The sequence below is a fragment of the Gorilla gorilla genome, chromosome 9, assembly GCF_029281585.2.
Source record: "Gorilla gorilla gorilla isolate KB3781 chromosome 9, NHGRI_mGorGor1-v2.1_pri, whole genome shotgun sequence".
In the NCBI taxonomy this organism is placed as follows: Eukaryota; Metazoa; Chordata; class Mammalia; order Primates; family Hominidae; genus Gorilla; species Gorilla gorilla.
Window position 1 is genome coordinate 96,440,534 of NC_073233.2, and position 16,527 is coordinate 96,457,060.

The 16,527-nt window shown below is 37.6% G+C and overlaps 1 protein-coding gene across 4 annotated transcripts in view; it reads right to left on the reverse strand.

Moving 5' to 3' along the window:
- The window catches only part of GRM5 (glutamate metabotropic receptor 5), a 554,343-nt gene that overhangs the window by 58,427 nt on the left and 479,389 nt on the right, over window positions 1-16,527 (reverse strand). For all 4 annotated transcript variants that reach the window (XM_055356616.2, XM_055356614.2, XM_055356618.2 and 1 more), the window contains exon 8: window positions 6,467-7,406. In XM_055356616.2, the coding sequence (XP_055212591.1) occupies window positions 6,467-7,406 (940 nt within the window). The remainder of the gene's footprint in view (window positions 1-6,466; window positions 7,407-16,527) is intronic.

Below are 16,527 nucleotides of genomic sequence, written 5' to 3' on the forward strand. Positions count from 1 at the left end.
CAGATAAAATCTGGCCCATCAAGTCAGCAAAGTGAGTAATCTTGTTCACTCTGAAGGCAGTGTGAGCTGCATGAGGTGCTGCCCAACAGATCTCTAACCCACCTGTCCTTCTGTGTGCTCTTTATTAATCACTGCTTGGCAAGCACTGTGCTAGGCACCAAGGGAGATATAAATACGCTGAAGACAGCATTAGATAGTTGTGAAAATGTTACATATGTACACAAAACAAACTCAATATCCCTAGGGCCTAGCACAGTGGTGGTATTGCTCAGTCCTCAGTCAATGTCTGTGAATAAATAACAAGTGAAGAAAGGGTGAGTGATATGTGTGAAATATATGGAATACATAATAAATGCTCCAAGAGTCCAGATGGGGGAAAATCTGTGAGATGGGTAAATCTGATAGGGTCTCATTGAGGTGTCCTAGCCTTGGAAGATGAGTAGGATCTGGAGAGATAGAAGGAAAAGGTGGAGGACTCTAAAGAAAGAGAAATAGCATGAACATCACTTCATGCAGACTAATAATGCCTGAAGGAAATATAACCCATTGGAAATTATGAAAGCTCTGATAACAATTGGAGTCTATTGGAATTCACACAAATGAACCAGTTTTCTAGGCATATTGTAATTCGGCCAATGAATGTGGGGAGACCAGCAGTTGCTTTAGCAGACAGCCAAAGTGGGCCCTCATGACAATGCTAATTAAAGCAAAGTTAATTAGTTAATTAAAACAGAAGTGGCAAATGGCAGTTTCTAAATTTCAGTTAAGGTGGAGGCAACACTAATGATTCTGCCCCCTGACTAGAATCCCAGGGGAGGGTTTTGCCTTCTGAGAAAATTTATAACTTCCAGCTGTAGGTCTCTGTCATCAATTTAGCCATGAAAGGCCCATTGCATTTTAGAACCCCAGTTCCATGTGCCTGGAAATTCTGAATCTTGCAGAGCTAGAACTTTAGATTCATCAGATTCAATGCTTTATTTAGGTCAGAACTGGCCTTGTGTTCATTTGTCAATTTGCAGCTGAAGTGAATGCCTTAAACGGAAGCCTGGCATTATCTGCTTGACAATGATTTGATGCTGCACCATGTTGTGCTGGAAATTAGTGTCTAGAACCAAAATGTTAATCACAGGGACCTCTATACATTGATGGCATAAATAGCATGTTTCCATATAAAAAAATCTGTAGTGACTCATTTCCATTTAAATAAAAATCTCCCTTTGCTATTTCAGTGAATTGAATGACTGAGTCCGGGCCCTTTTCTATTTGTGCTCTAGGTTGAGCCAATTTAACTTCACAGAAAATTGTTGGATCTGTTAGAATTACCTCTGTTGTCTCCTTAGGTGCTCAGAGAGCTCAAAGTGATTCTTTCTCCATGATGAGAGGTGGAAATTTGCTTCGTCTAGCCCCCTTCTCACTAAAGATATGAACTACTCTTCAGGCCCCATAAACATGTCTTCTCTTGGGTCTATGATGATGTTTTCCAAAGTAAGTTCTTTGGAGCATCAGTTCTTCAGAATGTTAAGAGGTTTACTTGGAAAAAAATGGTCTTGTGTATATGTTTGCAAAATGACAGAAAGAGTTAACAAATAGATGATAGGTTTCTACAGTGCAAGACTTCTCAGTGTTTATCTCCAGAAAGAGAATAGAGTTTTTTCACCTTTTTGACCAAATAATTTATTTTTCATGGAGCTATTTAATTTTTCAAAGAATACACTAATTTTCCAAAGAAAACAGTCCATATATGCTTAGCTCTAGTAATCATCAGCTAAGACCTTAATTTAAAAACTGCTCCATTACTCATTAGTCATGAGACAATAGGCAAGTATTCTCACCGTGCAGGACCTCAAATTCCCCATCTGAAAAATGGGAGGATTGTTGCTTCAACTTGCAGTATTTTATGACAATTAGAAATGTTAGACTAGTTATACCTAAGAAAAGTTCTGTAAGGTGGCAGAACGTAGTAGGTAGGTAATAAATGAACCATTTGGGGGACTACTCTGATTTGAAACTTTTTTCCAGTCTCCTACTTTGTGCTCCACTTCATCTTCCTTCCTCTTTTTTGCCCTCTTCTCTGTTCCATTCCTCTTCCTTCTGCGACTACTACCACCATGACTACTACTAGGTGCTAACATTTTAGGCACTATGCACTGGATTATCTAACAAACACCTGACACACCATTTTTTCTTTCCATTTCCATGATAGAGATGGAAGAGGCTAAATGTCACTTTCCCATATTCTCTTATATTAGACAGTTTGGGCCAGTGAGACACAAGGGCAATTCTTATGGGACTCTGAGAAGACTTTTGTTTTCCCTAATGAAAGTACACAATGTATGGAACCATGACAACTATATTACAACCATTAGTAAAAGGCCTAGAGAATGGTAGAAGTGTTTGCCTTTGCATCACTGAACCAACACCCGAAGAAATCTCCCTCCACAATTTTTATAACATGAGGAAAATGAACTCCAAAGAGTATAAGTGTTTGAAAACAGGCTTTCTGCTACTTGCAGACACAATTCTAAAAGGTTGAGGTAGCATTTATTGAATACTTTCTACGTGCTGGTACTAAACACTTAATGCATATTACCTCATTTACTACTCAAAATAGGAATTATTATCTACCATTTTACAGTTGAGAAAACAGACTAAAGTGCCTTATTCAAATTCATAGCTGAATTGAAATCCAGGTGTGGTTCCAAAGCCAGAACTCTAAACTAGTATGCTGCCTTTGCATTTTCCATCTGTGTACATACACCTTTCCAGGAGCCTGTACAAACTTTTGGAGACATAGTTACCATAATCTTAGATATTATTATAGTCTTCATTTTGAGGTACACAATTAGTATCCTCTTTAAGATAGAGAGCCCTTACCATCTGCCATTCCATGTGGAAGGGACACACACAGCTCCATCCAGAAACAGAGGGCATACCCAATCTCAGATTATAGCAGCCTGTTTCTTCACACACCTGACGGAAGACAGCAGAACAGGGCTGGGCCGAGCATGGCAGATGCTTCTCCACCAAAGACCTACATCCAGAGACTTGATTTACCTATTTAAGCCCACATGACATCCGAAGAGATGGGCTCAATAGCATATTAAAATTTTCAAGCCTGAGAAGCACAACTCATGGAAGCAATTTAGAAGAAAATATGAAAATATTAGAAATACCAGAATTTATTTGTTTCCCATTAGTTAAGCTGAAGTGCGGTGAACCATGTGTTATACACTTTTTATAAAAGTAATTATCAAATGGGAGCTGAATCCCTGCATAACCAGCTATATCCTATAGTGTAATAAATATGCTAAACATCTTGATTTTGTATCACAGAGAAGAAATATTTAGTTTTGGAGCTCATGGAAGCTATAGAGGAAAGGAATTTTAGTTTGCATCTCTTTCTAATGACTGTGGGTTAAAAAGGAGAGCAGATATCAGATGCATGTGATACAAAAGAATTATTGCTTTCCCTGCCCCTTTTTCTTATCCATATCAAAAGCAGGTTCTAGCTTGAATATGCCAGTTGATGTCAAAAAAGAAATCTCCATATAATCAGACTGTGGCCTGTGTCAGCTATAATCACATAGACAGATCAAGATTTGCGAAGATTGCAGAAAGAAGACCAAACACTTGCCAAAGGTCTCTCTTTACCCTCTTTCAGATTCTAACATCCAAATGCACAGATTTCAAAATTGTAAAAAACTACATGGCCCTGTAGGAAAAACAAGTTAAAATATTGCAATAAAAATCTTTAGAATTTTCGTTTTCTAGTGGTTGGCACTATCAGTAAAATTTGTTGCTTTTGTTTGTCCCTTTGTTTATTAAATTAGAAACAAAACAGTTGAAAATATTTATTGAATGTTACTAAAGAAACATTATAAGTATACTAAAGCAAGGGATCAGTAATCTGATTCTAGAGCAGAGACTGATGACCACAGGAGTGAGAGAGATATCTGTAATACAGGGCACTGTTGCCTTAATCTTATAAAAGTTAATAGTACAGCTAGGGAGTAAGAGTGTGCACATTTGAAGACAAGCAAAAAAGTACCTACCACATTAATACCATCCCAAATTCATTCAACAAACATACCAGAAATCATTATTGAGCATATTCTATGTGCCAAGCACCCTTCAAGGTACAGGTAGGTATTGGAGGCACAGTGATGAGCAAGGTAAAGAAGGCCTCCATCCCTAAGGAGCTTGCTGTGCTTAAATTGGAAGATAGGATGTGCTATACAGAATGGCAAAGAGCTAGACAACATGAAGATCGAGATGCCCTGTAAAACTCAGACTGTATAATCAATGTCTCCATAGGTTTGTGCTGCCGTTTATAGTGCTGTCTTTGTTATTAAGATCATCCAGATTGTGTATTGGGTACAGTAACTTTCATGAGTAAAAGAAGACTGACAGTGGTTAACTTAGTTAATCAAAATAGCAAATACTTAAGAAGGGCTTACTATGTGGCAGACACTATACACATGTTAACTTATTCAGTCCTCACAACCAGTCTATGAAGTATGCATTTCTTTATCTCCATTTTTTCGGAGGAAGAAATCAAAGCATAGAGAGGTTAAGTGAATTTGCCTAAGGTTCTGCACCTGCTAAGTGATGCTGCCAGTATTTAATCCCAGTGCTCTCTAGCACTATACTGTGCTACCTTCAATAAAGTGCCTACTATGTGCCAGCCATTACACATTATCTCCTTCACTTTTTACAATCCAGTTTGTCAGATGATAGAAATAAGGTGCAGAGAGACAAAGTAGCACTGCTGTTGTTCAAACCCAAAACAATCTGGCTAGGCAGCCAGTGTTCTCTGCCACCACTCCATGCTGTCTCCCTAAGGGGCTTTCTCTAGTGAGTTTTTTACGTGCTCAGACATAGACTCACAATTCCCTTCCTCCATCAATATGCTTGTTTTATATACCAGGCTTTCCTGGGAGATTCTGTTTACAGATAGGACTTGAAGAAAAGCTGATAAAACAAAAGTTTGAAAAATAAATTTTCTTAGCCAAAAGGAAAGGCTGATCTTGCAGAAATTTCAGAAAAAGAATGGTTCATACAGGAGTCAGGAAGGCAGATGGAAAATAGGCCAGCAGGTTAGATATATGAAAGGCCTGCTGTGTACAGACCATGACATTGCCAGGATTTATTGAAAAAGAAGACATGAATTACAGTTTAATTGAATGTCTTGTACAATGTACATAGAAAGAGATGAGAAGTGTAAAACAAGTAGAAAAGAGTTGAAAGAGGTAAGAGTACAAGTTAATAATGTAAACGAATTGGACCTTGTGGATAAAATTCAACTATCCTCTGATTTATTTTCAAACCTCAGCAGACATAGTATCTTTACCATCATAAGAAGTCATACTTTGAAGATTTAGGGCTGACAGAAAAGTAGGACTTTCCTGCAGGCTAAGTGATAGTATAGGAGAATAGTTCAAGAAATGTTATTTAGATATGTAGCTTCCATTTGAAATCTACATATCTTCCATTTGTTTATCTAGATTTTAGAAATACTGTTAAATTTCAGAAGAGTTAGCAGGGCTGATGTCTTGACTAGCTCTTTTGATTACACATTACACTTCTTAAATAGAGGTGATACTTAGTCCCAGTTATCAACAATTGGTGTTGCCTTTTTCATACTTCAACATTTTTCCCAAGCCACTGATAACATGATCTTGTCTTTTGAAGTGCTTTGGGATCATTTATCACATAAGGAAGTTCCTTATATGGGGGGAAATCATTGGCTTCTGGCTTTAGATTCTTTTCAGATTGAAATGGTCGAATAACTACTACCTGTGATATTGAACTTGGGGTGGGATGAGACTATAGGCAACAAAGAATTGGGAAAATGACTGGTTGTTTTTATGTGCAAAGTCACTTTGTTGTTTTGCCCTTTTCAGCTGCTTAGACATCTCCTAAAGATTTCATCTTGCCCATTAAGAAGTAAAATATAAATCCTACATTCTTGTGCCTCTATTGGATGGGCATTTAAGCACTCTTCTGGCTTGAATAAGGTTTAGGCACGTGCAAGTGCAGTCTGATGTGTCGAGTTCTTGGCATTTTGCTCTCAGTATAATCTTTGTTAGTAATATATTTTTACTCTGTTCTGGTGAACTAGAATTTAACTCACAATGTAACTCTGTCCCCTCAGAACTTGAGGGTCCTTGCCTTGGCTTTGTGAGCTAACTCTGCTCTGTCTGCCCTCTTGACCTCACTCCCCCTATGCTGTAACTCTGCTTTATTAGAGATTTTGACTTCCATGTTTCTAGACTTGGCCTAAGTAATTGGACCCACATCCCATTAACCCCATAAATACCATTTTATGAGAAGGTCCATGCCGTAAGTCACCCTGCCTCACATGGTTTCATTTACCCAGATTTCTCCCATTTAAAAGACCCAGGAAACACATGCCTCTGCTCCAGTTTTAGGGGCCAGCATCCCTCTAAGCCCCCACAACTTTTACCTTAAGGTTTCCCCAGAGGAGCCCCTTCTCTTCCACAGGTTGACTAGGCTGCTGGATCTGCTGGCTGCGGAGGATGACTTGCCATCCCCTACATGCATGCGCACCACGGTAGATGTGGTGAAGGCGCTGCGCACGTTTCTCTCTGGTTTGGCCAGGATGATGTACACCTTCGGCACAAACATGCAGCCTAGGGCCACTGTGGCACTGAGGCTGACCGAGAAACACATGGTGATGATTTTGTAGTTGCTGCCAAAGTAGATTGGCACAAAAGCTAGCCATATAATGCAGGTCGTGTACATTGTGAAGGCGATATACTTGGCCTCGTTGAAGTTAGCTGGAACATTTCTGGTCTTGAACGCATAGAAGGTGCAGCTCAAAATCAACAATCCATTGTATCCAAGTGGAGTGACAACTCCTAGGTTGGTGGTGTTACAGATCAGGTAGACTTCTCGAATGCTTGGGTAGTCATGCATTATGTCAGGAGGCTCCATTATAAAGAGGGCAACGATGATGCCCAACTGGATGCATATGAGAATGAAAGCAATCACTAGCTGGGCACAGGCACTCATGAATCTGGGCTTTTTGGTACAGATCTTCTTCTTGCTGCCAGCCAGGATCCTTGCAATACGGTTGGTCTTTGTTACAAGGGCTGAGTAGCTCATGGCTGGGGAGAGACCAATGCCAATTCTCTGAAGGTAGCAGTAAATCTGTTTGGGCTTCGCAATGAGGCAGAAGGTACATAAGTAGCCCAGGCAGATGCCAGCAAGGATAATGTAGCAGAGTTCCCTGCTTGAGGACTTGACTACTGGTGTATCACGGTAAATGATGAAGACTACAGTAACAAACAGGGTGGCCAGGAGGCCAAGGCAGGCAAACACCACAGCTGCAATGGGTTCAGGGTCACCCCATCGAAGATACTGTACTGGGATCAAGTCACAACCTGCAGAGACAGAAACACATATTGTAGAGGAGGGAGAGATGTTGACTTGGGTCACATATCCCTAAGTTACAAGCAGCTGTTTATGACCATTTCAGTTTGTTCCCCATCTACCTTTCTAATTTCAGAATCTCATGCTACTCATTGTTTCATGTATTCATTCAGAAAACGTTAATGATGATATTACTGAACATGTACATGGTCTGTGATAGGAACTATTCTAGGTTCTGAAACAAAGTAATGCAGAACATGTTTCCTGCTCTCATAAAAAAAATCAGTGGCCTTTTAAACAATTGTAACTGTGATAAGGGTCATGAAGAGGTATAACATGGGTTCTAAGCAGTCTCTGGAAGCAGCAAAGGCCTCCTACAATAGGAATGAGCAAATAAATGTGTTGGTTTGATGGAGTTGGGGATTTCATGGGCTTGGCAAACTTACAGTTAAACTACATTAACTGTAAGGAAGAGAGGCATGAAAGGAAACCACCATATGACAGTGTAACAAGTGGCCTAAGATGAGGCTGGGAGGTAGGCAGGAAGGGGGTCTTGCAGGTTAGAGAATCCTAGATCAGTAGGAAGTTATTCTAAGGATCTATGTAGAGCAATGACAAGCTCAGATTTGTGTGTGCGTGTGTGTTTTAAACCTTTCTTTGGTTTCTATGTGGGTTTTGGATGAGATAAAGGTGTGCACACATTTAAGACTTATTTTAGAGCCATATAGAGTGTTTGAATGGATGTGGGAGTGTGTGAAAAGTGAAAAAGATATGAAATACGACCAACACTAGTAAAGAAGAGTTGGAATTTTCAGAGAATCTTGTGGTTTAGATGTTTTAGAAGATTCTGTTAAAAAAAGGAGGATGTTCATTTTTATAAGAAAACTGACCCCAAAGGCAAACAGTTGGCAGGCAAGGGAAGTGCACCACTCTCAAAATCATTCCTTATTCTTTATTTATGATATGGAGTTTTTAAATTATTCCTTGATTATACAGCAGAAAAATAGTGACAGAATATAGCATCATTTGGATTATCTGTCTTTTACAATTTTTTAGGACAGTGGTTCTCAAAGTTGGCTACACACTAGAATCACCAAGACTATATATATACATATTTACACACATATATAAAATCCTGAGACCTGGGTGTCCCATTGGTTGAGCTTCTGACTTAATTTGTCTGAGTGTGACATGGGCATCAGGATTTTTTTAACAATACTGCAAGTGCTTCTAATGTGCAACCAAAGTTGAGAACCATTGTTCTAGGAGGATCATTCCTGTCAGTTAGACTTTAAAGAAAATGGACTTGAGATAGATTCACTGAGTAAGTAGGAAAGGAGGCAAGTAATCTGGAGCATTGGGCATTTGAGGAATGTAGCAGAAATGACTAATTGCATGTCAATATCTATTCTCCCCTTCATTCTCAGCAATAGACCTCTAATTTCATTTGGGATGGTAAAGGCATCAGTTACAACACTACAGTTTTCATCAACCATTGCTGTGAAATGTGGCATAGGAATAGGTTTCAGCCAATAACATGTACGCAGAGGATTCCTTAAAGGAAAATGACTCATGGTAGAAAGTAACCTTTTTCCCTTCTTTGCTTTCTTCTTCTGCTGCCTGGCATATAAACATGATGGCTACAGCTCCAGCAGTTGTTTTGGACTTTAAGGTAACTTGAAGGACAGAAAATGTGTTCTGGGTTTGGAAGAGAAAAATAGAGGGGGCTCCACTCCCTGAGAACCATGGACCCCCCACTACCTGTGGACTATGCATATCCACATCTTCTTTGTTTAAGCTCCTTTCATTTATTTATTTTCTTGATATATGCAGGGAAAACAAATCCTCATTGATAAGGAGTAAAGTTTTCCTATTAACTTGTCCTATCCCATGATCAAGGGTGTTGCAGTCAGTGGCTTTGAATATCAATGGTTACTGGGAGGTAGGGGAGGCAACGACAAGTAATGACAGCAAGGAAGCATGTAGTTCTTTCAAAATATGCCTAAGGGTAGCTTCGTTGTAGAAAGGGAAGGGAAGAAACAAAGGAAAGAGAAGGGGAAGGGGAAAGGGAAGGGAAGGGAATTATTCTTCCCCTTATTTCTGCCCTGCTGCTGTTTTGCTTTAAGATCTCACATTTCAGATAGTACTATTAGTACTATAATTAAAGTCATAATGGATTTAATAGGAGTTATGAGCTAGCCTGGGATTCTCAGCACACTTTGCAAAATGTTTCTATGGGAAAATGTATTCTTACTCTAAATAATTGTGCATTTAATATTGAAACAAAGGGCTTTAAATTTTAAAAAATTGTGGATAGCTCAGACTAAATATAACTAAATACAAAACAGTTGTGTTATATGACCTCATTAAGTATAAAAATACATATCTCATTGCTAATTAATATACCTATATCCGTATTTCTAGTCATCTACGTTCCCATGTGCTTCCTATATAGTTGGAATTCAACCTCTGATACTTTAGTATGCCATAGAGTTTAGGCTTATATTTACAAATTTGCTCCTTGGAGAGGCTGTTTTACAAAAAAAATATTAATCATATATATATATGTATATATATATATGTATATATATATTTTTTTAAGACATAGTCACCCTTTGTCGCCCAGGCTAGAGTGCAGTGGTGTGATCTTGGCTCACTGAAACCTCTGCCTCCCGAGTTCAAGCGATTCTTGTGCCTCAGTCACCTGAGCTGGGATTACAGGCACGCCCGGCTAATTTTTTTGTATATTTAGTAGAGACGGGATTTCACCATGTTGGCCAGGCTGGTCGAACTCCTTGCCTTGAGTGATCCACCTTCCTCGGCCTCTCAAAGTGCTGGGATTACAGGCATGAGCCACTGTACCTATCCCATTCCTATATTTATTATTTTATATTAGTTCATTTATAGCAATGATTTGACAATAAAATTTATTAAATATATAGAGGTCTGTTTCTACTGCTAGGTCATGTGCTGCTAACGTCCATAGCAATTTACTTATATAGGAAACGTTATGTTTGTATATAGGGCAGGAATCTTTTCATTACCTAAAAGAATGAGCTAGAAAAAGTAATTAAACACTTAATTTTACCCCAGTTTTTCCTACTGTTCTGCTAAATCTTAATTGTTTTCATCTTAATGTAATTAAGTTTAATTTCTAAATACTTTGCATAGAATAACATTTACTACTATTTTTATCAGATATATTTTTGAACTCTTCATGTTCAGCTTATTAACATCTGTGTGAAACTAAAGAAAACTCATTAGATATATGTGTTAAAAATGTACATGAGGCTTGTCTCTAACGTGATGTAATTATTTTCACAAATCTTTCAGGATTTATATATTTAAATGAATGTTTCTTTTATTTAATGTAAACCATTTAGAAAGTCTTACATTTAGTTTGATGGCTTCATTGCAAAAAATACTGTTGTAACTATTCTCTAAGAATAGCAAATTTGACTCTGATTAAAGGGTTATAATCACTGAATCTTATAATTGAATAAGATCTTAGAGTTTCCAAAAAATGGATGCATATCACAATCACTTGGGAAGCCTACAAAACTGTAACTCAGGAGTCTAAACTCAGAAGATTTTGAGTCAGTACATTGTGGTGGGGCAAAGGAATCTTTGTTTTGAATAAGCAACTTCAGTTATGCTATATTAGTCTTTGGTGCAATTTAACCATAGAGATTATCAAGCCAAATTCTTACCCATTGTGCAAATGCCTTATATGATAACTCCAAGATGTAATCATCCTAACCTTACTTAAGGCTTTTTATAAAATATATCATCTCAAGGGCAGGACTGGTGGTGGCGTGGGGAGATGGATTGAAAAGGCAGGAGGTTGTGATGGCAAGTGAAGACTGGAAATGAAGAAACCAGTCAGAAGACTATCACAAGGAGACAGGGATGATAAAGACAAAAACTAAGTAACTGTACTAGAGAAAACAATTAGTTGGTAAAGACATTTCAGAACTGGAATTGAAAGAAATTATGAAGAAGATAGAAGAATCAAGAAGAAAGGCTTCGTAGCTGATAGCAATACTGTTAACTAAGATGAGCGCTTAGGAAGCAAAGGGTCACATTTCATGGGAATGATATCTTGCTCCAGTTTGAGCATGCTGTTTGTACTGGGTCTGACCTAGTGAGCTTTGAAAAGCTATCAGTGTGGAAGTTACATCTTTAGGAATCATCTTTTTATAGAAGCTGAAAACAAGAGACATGGAAATAAACACAACCAATGAGGAAATTCTTAGATGTGGATGAGAGCAGAGCCTAGCAGTCTGGTGTAACACCAATACTAATGAATGAGAGAGGGAGAGAATATGTCAGGGAAGATGTAACATCAGACAGAAGGAAGGAAGTGTATCAGAAGCCAAAGGAAAGTATTAATTGGATGGCCCACCACAGTCTCCTCTAACAATATCAGTTCTGTTTTACTTTTTAAAATTCTTACCCAAATAGCTTGCACAAACCTTCAAGCTTCAGGTTCACAGATATCTCTTCTGACATTTGATAATTATATGTTTTTTTCCCTTCACTAGTATTAGATTTATTTCTTTTGAATAAGGGATATTATACTTTCTAACATGAAACAAGGTCTACCAAATCTCAGAATCTTGAAATAATGCTAACCTCATTATGATATAAATTTAAATTCTCAGTGATAACTACCCTTACTATGTGCACTGTTGTACAAATATCTGTGGAGTTATTGTTTCTAACTTCCTTATTTTCTTCTAATCACTGGGCATTTTTTCCATCAATGGTTGTATTTTTTATCCCTGTTTCATCCTTACTGTAATGGTAAGTTACTGGAAGTGTATGTAGAGGTTACCTAAGAGTCTAAAGCGCATATAATGTATAGTTTTATTATGAATTTAATCAATTTAGCATATGTTATTATATTTTAAATTAAATAATCTTGATCATGTCAGTGAAATTCCTTCCTAACAAGCATATTGCCATTTCTCTGGTTCTCAGAAAATGCACAGCATTATATTATTTTCTAGAAATGCAGATGAAACATGTATTAGAAAACTGCGGTCCATTTTCTAATAACATCTATTTAGGTAGCTATTCGCTTTTAATTTTTCTTCCCTTTTATACTTGATTCGTAAGTCTGTGGTTCTCTTGTATAATCCATCTTTTCGAAGCTTGAACTGACATATATTGAAAAGACAAGTTTTTCTTTTTTTAAAGAAGGAAAGTGAGCTGCCAAAACTACATTGTCCACATTCATTCTATTACTTCACTAATGTGTTTCCCATAAGTCTAACAGCAGAATGGATGATCTGCTGATTTTCTGGACCCCTACAAATGATGTGACTCCTCATTCACAGCTGGTACTCATGCTTAGATTGTTAGTTTTGCAGTATTAATATTCCTGTAGTTACTAGTTTCTAGATTGCCGCATTTTTCAAACCCTGTTCCAAGTGTCTCTTCAGGGAGAGTTGCCTGATGTTCTGTAAATTGGGCTGAACAAGAGCTCCTTACCAAGCTCCTACATTCCCGTATATTTTGGATAAAGGAAGTTGCTGTTTAGAATCTCTGAGAATAAGATGTATGTGCTCTCAGCTGCTGGTTAGGTCATTTCAGGTATACAATGAGAAGGAAGATATAAGATAGATTATAAAAAACTGATCTATTAAAACTAATATGGGGATACAGAACTGACAAGGGGCTGTTGTGGGTTTCCTCTCTGATATTTGAGCAACAGATCTGCCCAGAGCACAAGGTGTTGACTGGTGACTAACAACATCATGCTTGCTTTCCATCTATTTAACCAATAAGCCGTCTTTCTGCCCTTCCTTCTTTCTTTACCTCTCTGGATTTGGATCTCATGGATGTTGAACTGGGATCACAGGGTGATACAGAATCAGAATTCTTTCTCTAGTGTTCATATCCCTGATCCTTTAATATTTTTTCTTTACTTAGCCTGAGCTAAAGTTTTTCATCACTTCCAGAATTCAGAGAATTTGAAGTGGTGGGTGTCTGTGTGTGCTGTGAGACATTGAGGAAACTCATTTCTCTCTGTAGCACTTACTGTATTTATAATCTATTTTGTGGTAGGGGGAGTTTGATTGACTATATCATTAAGGTCTGTCTTCTCTACTTGACTAGAAGCACCCTGATGATAGAGAGTTTGTCTCTTTTGCACACATATGGGTCCTCAGTACTGAGCACAGTGCCTCACTCATATGGTTAATATAGCATTTTACAAATTAATATATTTTCTATACAATTAAATATAGAATTCTAATTCTAGTGCATGGATAAGTCATTCTCAAAAAACTTTTGCGTTGCCTTTGGAAGTCCCAAGTTACAGAACTATTATGTAGTGTTTTAGACAGAAGTCTAAAATCAATTCACTACACCTGAATTTGAGTCTAGTTTCTGGAACCCAAAGAGGGAAAAACTAGATAAGAAGCTCAAAAACTTACTTCTGCCTAGGGATGTGACATGTTTCATATTAGAAATATTCCTCGTGGGCAGGTGCGGTGGCTCACGCCTGTAATCCCAGCACTTTGGGAGGCCGAGGTGGATGGATCACAAGGTCAGGAGTTCAAGACAAGCCTGGCCAATATGGTGAAACTCCATCTCTACTAAAAATACAAAAATTAGCCAGGCATGGTGGCAGGCGCCTGTAGTCCCAGCTACTCGGGAGGCTGAGGCAGGAGAATCGCTTGAACCCAGGAGATGGAGGTTGCAGTGAGCCAAGATTGCACCACTGCACTCCAGCCTGGGTGACAGAGTGAGACTCCATCTCAAAGAAAAAGAAATATTCCTCATGCTGACTAGTCATTTGGGACATTTTTTATGACTGATTAATCTAACTTTGAGTAATTCATTGGATCTGAGAAGTATGTATAGAGGAAAGAATGAGACAGTAACCAGTAAAGTCATTCTTTAAAAAGTGCCATCCAACTATGAAGGTCAGATAGATGTACTTTTCTTAATGAGGCTGTTAATTGTAACTTTTGTTTTCTTTTTTTTTTTACTTTAGCATAGAAAAAAAATAGAAAAGTTCCCAAGTTTTCTTCAAGGAAGGCATATTCTACAGTTGATTGATTTTTACCATTACCTTAGCACGAAACAAAACATGGCATGATTGCTTTCTCCAATAAAAATAGAGTCTTTATCCAAGGTGTTAGGCAAGTTTTATTGGTAACTGCCTCAACAGGAAGCTGCCATATTCCTCTTTATGTCAGTATCAAAAAAAAAAGAGACTAACATTTATTGAATGCCTACTATATATCATGTGTTATCCCAGCAATTTTATGTAATCATCATAATAAAAAATGAGGTAAATATCATTATCTCTATTTTTCAGAGGGGGCAATATGAAGTTTAATTAGATATGTTAACTTTCTGGGACTGAGATTAAAACTCTGTGGTTATCTACTAACTTATTTATTTATTTTATCTTTGCTACATCAGGGGAGGCAACTTGGCCAGTTACTCCTCTGAAAGAAGTCCTGAGTCTATTTAGTAGGAAACAGAATCATGATTAATTAACAATGTCTGCATGGGCAAGGTGGGGCTAGTGGTGGCATAAATATTTGATAGCTTTATCTTGACATAAATCCATGCTTCCTCTTGATAAATCTCATTGGTTCAAACCCTTCAGCAAGATTTTCATTCTGGGCTATATGTCCTTAGAGTTGCTGCCAGAGACACTGATTGGTCAGTTGTTTTTCTTGGGTTCCTAAAGTTTTCTAGCATAGAAAATGTTCTGAATGATCATTCATGGGACATTCCCAACTTTGCTACAGAGTAGACTCACAGCCATCCATTTGTCATTGGACCTAGCCTATTCCCCAACCTTCAAGGTTTATTACACATCTCGTTTTAGATTCCCTTAATAGAATTCCTTCACAGAGCTGAAAATTCAGAGCTATAGTTTTTATTTTTGTTTTTTCAATTGGTTATATTTTATAGGGGAATTTGAAATTGTGTGCAAAGATTTATTTTATAATTAAGACATAAAGAATGATTTAATAGTACTGCAGAGTACTAAAGGGAAATGTGATCACAGATGCACATTTGTAGGAAATAGCTTTGAAAAATATGACTTTCGGTCATATTGCACATGAATAAGAGTGGAAAAACACAGCATGTGAATTTAAATAATAAAGTGTGCTGACTGGAATAATTCCCTCCCTTTCTACTTTTCTCCAGTCCCTTTTTACTAGCTAACTTCTCCTTATTCTTCTACTTTCCAGATTCTCCTTGATGAGTATGACTTTTCTGATTCCCTGAAGCTGACTGACAGGTTCCTTTCATGTGGTCAAATGGCTCCCTGGGCCTGTATCCGTCATAGCACTTGCATTCTTACTAATTGTGTATTAGTATTGTCTCTTTGAAATGGTAGATTTAGCAATTTGAGAGGAGGAGACTGTTTCTTTGCTTGTTGTATTTCTAGTGCTAGTCATAGTACCTGGCACACAATAGGCAGTTAAATAAGTTTAATGAATGAATGAATGATTAACAAAGAAGAGGGCAAGTAAGGAATAAGGAGGCATGCGCTTCATTTTCAGCTTGCACACAAATATTTCCTATTAATATGAGCCTTTTACTCTATGTCTCAATTTTTTCATATATAAAATGAAAATAATACAGACTTATCTTATCTATAATTAGGGTTTTAATCTGGAGAAACCCTTGCAGAAGAATTCACAGATGAGAAATTAAAGACCAATGACCTGAAAAAGGTCAGTGAAGCAATTTCTCAGAAATAAATTTATAAAATGCTTAAAGTTGTTTTTGTATTTTATTGAAATAAAACATTAAACTCATCATTTTAAAACCGATAGGGTATCAGTGGAATTTTGCACACATAATAGGAGCTATAATTTGGGTTTTACGATTCATTTCTATTTATCCTTGCTAGCTTGCCAGACCCTTGTCAAGATCCCTTTCCTGCAGTTTTAGTCAGACTCATAAAATTGCTTATTTTGCAAATAAGCTGCATACTAAAAAGCACTTTCCTCCTGTAGCTGGTCGTCCATCCAAATGTTCAATAACTTTCTGATTTTGTGACTCAGAATTTTGCAACCACTCTCCAGGCCCCACTATATTCCTTCTGTGTTCCCATATACCCTTGATTTTTTTTTTCCTTTGAGGCATACC